General features: G+C 35.2%; 1 protein-coding gene across 7 annotated transcripts in view; it reads right to left on the reverse strand.

Annotated features, from left to right (window-relative positions):
* Braf (B-Raf proto-oncogene, serine/threonine kinase) overlaps window positions 1-6,069 on the reverse strand; it is a 139,238-nt gene that overhangs the window by 81,958 nt on the left and 51,211 nt on the right. For all 7 annotated transcript variants that reach the window (XM_013353267.2, XM_013353268.2, XM_026788541.1 and 4 more), the window contains exon 2: window positions 5,840-5,941. In XM_013353267.2, coding sequence (XP_013208721.1) covers window positions 5,840-5,941 — 102 coding nt within the window. The remainder of the gene's footprint in view (window positions 1-5,839; window positions 5,942-6,069) is intronic.

Raw genomic sequence — 6,069 nt, forward strand, 5'->3', positions numbered from 1 at the left:
AGGCTGGCCTCGAACTCCCAGAGATCCGCCTGCCTCTGCCTCCCGAGTGCTGGGATTAAAGGTGTGCGCCACCACTGCCCGGCTTATATTGCATTCTTTATATTTATTCTTTTTCTACTTTTCTCTGAATTTCAAAATCTCCTGACATTTAATTCATTTTGAAAATAAATCATGTTCAAATTTATTCTCAAGATCAAAGCTATCAAATGAACACTAGGCTATAGAAAGAGTTCAAAGCTAACCTATGCAACTTAGGTGAGATGCTGTCTCAAAGTTAAACATCAAAAGAGGAACACAGGCCCACCTGAGTTCTCTTGACCCAGATGGTGGGGGGAGGGATGCCCACAGGCCTACCTGGGTCTTCATGGCCCAAGCTGCCAGAAGACATCCCTGCAGCACCAGACAGGTAGGAGCCATTATAATGAACAAATACATAGTGGAGAAATGGGAGAGAAAGAGAAGTGGACTGGTTCATGTGCTATGGAAAGAGGCAGAATTGAAGAAGCTAAGGCAGTGATGGAAGGAAGGAAGGAAGGAAGGAAGGAAGGAAAAAAGGAAGGAAGAAGACAAAATAGAGTAAAAAATCTGAATAGACATTTCTTAGAAGATACACAAGCAGTACATGAAAGATGTTCAAAACCATTTCTTACTAGTGAGTTATAAACCAAACCAAACTGATATACTAATCCACACCTACAAGAGTGGTTACAATAAAAACCAAATGAGAAATAACAAGTGCCGATAAGGATGCAAAGAAACTGGAATAACAAACATTACCAATGGGAATGTAAAATAGTGTCAAAGCTTTGGAACACTATCTGGCAGTTCTTCAAACTGTAGGAATTATCACAAGACCTAATAATTCTATTCCTAGGCATACAGCCAAGAGAATTAAAACAAAACAACCCACAGAAAATCTATGATGTGAATGTCCATGGTGGAATAACTAAAAATATCCAGTAAGTTAAACAGCTGAATATTCATTAGTTGTTGGGCAGGTTAAAAAAATCCACATGGTAATTATTTACTAAAAAAATGAAATGAAGCACTAATTTATGCCACAGCATGGTTAAACTGTGAAAACATTATGTTAAGCAAAAACATCAAGTCACAAAAAGCTGCTTACAAAATGTCTACAATATAGGTAAATCTGCAAAGACAAAAAGATCAGTTATTTCAAGGACTCTAGGGCACAGATGCTAAGGATAAAGAATTTGTTTTGAGGAATAATGAAAATGTTTTAGAGTTTATGGTAATACTTTACAAATCTACTGCAACTAAGTCATTAAATTTACCCTTTCCCCATCCCTGTACTGATTATTGAACCCAGGGTGTCATGCATTCTAGGTAAATACCACTTAACTATTATTAATCCTTGATCTTAATTTTCTGATTTTCAAACAGGGTTGCTAAATTACTTGGACTAGCCTTGAAATTGCTTGCCTCAGCCTCTCAGGTACCTGGAATTAGAGGTGTGCAACACCATGACGTTATTAAAATTATTTTTACTGAATTTGATCTCATATTATCTAATAAAACCTTACTAACTGTCTATAGATATATACAATGAACTGATCTACATTCTGGTACTCTTTTCATTGCAGAAACTGATGACATGTACCTTCAGTGTTTCCAGTTTGACATCTTAAGATGAAAAGGATTGCCACACATTTTAAGAATGTTATATTGATTGACTATTTTTGTTTGGATCTAAAATACCCGCCCCCAAGGCCACATGTTAAAGGTAGAACCTATAAGAGGCAAGCCCTAGTATAAGAAAATATTATTAGGAACATTTCTTTTTCTTTTTTTTTTTTTTGAGACAGGGTTTCAATACATGGTACTGTAGTCCTGTGGTATTGGCTGATCTGAAACTCACAGCTTGCCACTGCCTACTGAGTATTAGTACTAGGTCCACCTTTGAAGAGAATACTGAATTCTGGCTCCTCCTTGCTTTTCTCTTTGCTTCTCAGCTAACATGAAGCAGTATCTTGTATCTGGCCTCCATACTCAGGTATAGAAACAAGTAGAAAAGTGTCTTAAAGCTAGCAAGATGGCTGAGCAGTTAAAGGCATATGCCACCAAGTCTGACAACCTGAATTCAATCCTTGGGCTCCACATGATGGAAAGAGAGAAAAGACTCCTTCAAATTGTCTTCTGATCTCCATGTACACACATGGCACATATTCATGCACAGACATTTGTGTGTGCACAAAGGCACATATAAAACAAAGAATTGCAAACAATTTTTAAAGCATTTAATACTATCTTTCCACAGAAAAGATATTCAAATTCATTAAGTGACTACATTCAGGAAAATTAAAAAAACAGAAGAAATTGTGGAAAGAATTTTTCAAGGGCAAATACATTTTTTTCTTTCTTTAGGATTATGGTGGTTGACAGGTAAACCATATAGATCAACAAAAAAGATAAACTTCAAATTGTGTGAAGTTATGAAAGTGAAACTGAGTTGCATTGGAGATGACAAGATGTTAGAGATGCCAGAGCTGTGAGCTATCTGCCAAAGAGAGTCACATACAGGGAGTAGACTCAGCCCAAGAGAGAGAGAAATGCATGTTACAGGCAGCAAATCTGGTGGGGCTGAGTCATTTAAGTCCTTTGAAACTCAAGTACCAGACATCAGACATAAGAGCTACAGAATTTTATACTGTTGGAATTTGGTTTTGCTTTGGTCCTGGATTTTTCTCACCATGCTTACATTCCACCCTTGTGGAATGGTAATCTAAATTCTGTGCCATTATATATTGGAAGTAGTATGTCATTTGCTTTTTGATTTTATAGGGGGGTTATAAGTAAGAGATGACCTAGAGTCTTAGAAGAGACTTTAGACTTGAAGTTGGATTAAATGAATTTTGCATTATGATATGGCCATAAGCCTATTTGGGGACTGAATGCAGTAGTTTGAATGAGAATGCCAGCCATACTCTCAGGCATAAAAAAGAATATAGAAAGAGGGCTGGCAAGACAATTCAGTGAATAAAGGTACTTGCTACCAAGCCTGACAATCTAAGTTTGATCCCCAGGACCAACATGGTTGGAAGGAGAGAACAATTCTTAAAAATTGTCTTTTGACTCATACACAGGAATTGATTAATGAAAAAACTAATTAATTAAATTTTTAAAAATTACTGCACTCAGTAACTAAAATACAAACAATCCAATTAAAAATTAGACAAAGGGTTTTCACAGACATTTCTCTGAAAAAGATGTCCAAATCAACAATAAACTGTAAAAAGCTCTCAACATAATAATCATTAGGGAAATGCAAAGCAAAGCCATAACAGAATACTACTTTATATTCATTAGAATGGTTATTATTATCAAATCCGAAATAGAAAATATTCAGTGTTGGTAAGGATGTTGAGAGAGCAGAATCCTTATGCATTTATTGATGGTAAGAATGTCTTGAAAAACAAAAACAAAACAACAACAATAACAACAAAAAAGAATGTAAAGTGGTGTCACCTACCTTTAATCCCAGTACTCAAGAGGCAGAGGTGGGTGGGTCTCTGTGAGGCCAGCCTGGTCTACAATGAGAGTTCTTTTTTTTTTTTTAATTAAAAATTTCCGCCTCCTCCCATTTCCTTCCCCCCTTCTCCTCTCCCTCCCACTCCAGTCCAAAGAGCAGTCAGGGTTCCCTGCCTTGTGGGAAGTCCAAGGTCCTCCCCCCTCCATCCAGGTCTAGGAAAGTGAGCATCCAAACTGACTAGGCTCCCACAAACCCAGTACGTGCAGTAGAATCAAAACCCAGTGCCATTGTCCTTGGCTTCTCAGTCAGCCCTCAAACAATGAGAGTTCTCTAGGACAGTTAGGATTGTCTCAAAAACAAACAAACAAACAAACAAAAAACAATGACAACAAAAGTATGAGAAATTCCTTTAAATAATTAAACAAAATCACTTTATGATCCTGCAATTCTACTTTGAGGTGTAAACTCAAAGACATAAGGGCCAGTTAAGCCTAAGGACCTGGTTGACTCAGGTTCAAGATTCCACTATAATACTAGTCCATGAGAACAATATCTACTTCTTTGTCATATACTAATAATATAATCCATTAAATTTTACTCTGATGTATCTTGAACATACAATTCAAATTTGTATGCCTAATTCTAAAAAGAAACCAATCAAATTAAATACATCTAATAAAATGTCCACAATAACACCAGAAAGAATGGAAAAGGAAATTAGAAATGTTTAGCCTAAATAAGAGTTGTCTGGTGGAGAAACGGCAAAGACAACAGGATAGCAACAGAATAAGGCAGTGATCAGTATCACAGACTTATGAGTTAAATGTGCCTGCTTCTCCTTATTAATAGTATCACTTGAAATAAGTTGGTTTCACCTGTAAAATGAAAATAAAAGTAGGAGCTTGCTAAAAATAATTATAAGTAGTAATAAAACATTTAAAATAGTACAGGGCACAGAATAAGAATAAACATAAATGTTTTTGCTTTTTACTAATCAATTTTCAAGTATTCAAATGTCTGAGGGGTATTGTGTGGCTGTAATCCATCATGACTGTAAATAGGCATGTTTATGGTTTTAAATGTGAGACAAACTGCTGCTCATGCTTTTAAGTTTAATAAACAAAAATAAACAGTTTCACTAAGGTTATATACCTCCTTCTGATTCCCTTGCTCAGCCTCCTATACTATACAAGTAAAAGTACACTAATAGTATTTAAAGATACGAATTCTAGTCCTGGCATAAGCAGCAATGTGATCTGGAATAAGTCATATGAAGAAGTCAAAGAGAACAGTTTAGTTGGTGTTATCAAAGTTCCAAGACATGTTTTATTAACACAAACTTAACTTTCTCCCAAATAATGAAGACTTAAATTTGTTCTTTAAAAAGTAGATAGCTAAATTAGAAATTTTAGTTAGAAGCTGTTTAAAATATGCTTTAAAATCTCTTGTTTTTGAAGCCAAATGTTAATCTGATCTCTTCTGTTGTTAGTTTTGAGACAGAGTTTCACTGTGTAGTCTTGGTTATCCTAGAACTTGCTATATAGCCTAAGTTGGCCACAAATTCACAGAGATCCATCTGCTTCTGCCTTCTACATGCTGGAACTGAAAGGTATGTGGCACCATACCTGGCTCTTGTCTTCTACAATTTAGGGTTACCTCTGTGTGTGATCATAACTGAGCAAGATTTTATGGAGAAAGACAATGGGAAGTATGGCAAGCAGTGTTGATTGTAGAACCTGACCGCCTAGATTCCACAGTAGCTTGCTTGATGAGGAAATGGACTGATTTTCAGAAGGAAACTAAGGACAAATCTTATCTGTGATTATATAGCATCTACTGTTTCACAGACTATGAACAATGATAACGACAGATTTATGATCTCACTGAAGGATGACACAAGTCCCAAGACATCATTAAGCAGTAAGACTGAAAAATGTTGGGTCATTCCAATATTATAAATTGTATCTATGAAAAAGCAGAAACCAATGATGGGGAACTTATTCTGGAAAACATATTTTATAAAACTGCCCTACTTTCAAATATGGTAACTCATTTTGCTGACTATCAAAATAGTGTGCTTTCTCTTTTTAATGATTTTTCTTTTAAATTTAGGCAATATTAAAGTCTATAGGGGACATCCCTCTCAGTTTTGACATTTTCCAAATAAAACTAACCTATATAGATTGTAACAAGTGAAAGAAAACAAAACTATGAAACCAACAAAAAAGAGCAAAGCTAATTCTTCCAATATGTCTTTAATTCTACTTTTTAAAACAACCAAACTACTATTATAAAACATTTTTATAAATTTTCCCTCAAAATTACTATAAAAAGATACTAAAAACTTACCTCCAAGTATATTGATGGTGGATTATGTTCCCCACCAAATTTGTCCAATAGGGCCTCTATATGTTCCTGTGTCAATTTAATCATTTGCTTGATATTCCACACCTAAAAAAGTAAGTAAATAAAGGAATTTAAATATCAATTAGCACACGAGTTAGAAATATTTTAATGGAGAAAAATAGAACATAGTAACTGTCACTATTCTCAAGATTTTAGAGAGTTTAGAGTTTTAT

The sequence above is a fragment of the Microtus ochrogaster genome, unplaced genomic scaffold (assembly GCF_000317375.1).
Source record: "Microtus ochrogaster isolate Prairie Vole_2 unplaced genomic scaffold, MicOch1.0 UNK4, whole genome shotgun sequence".
NCBI classification, from domain to species: Eukaryota; Metazoa; Chordata; class Mammalia; order Rodentia; family Cricetidae; genus Microtus; species Microtus ochrogaster.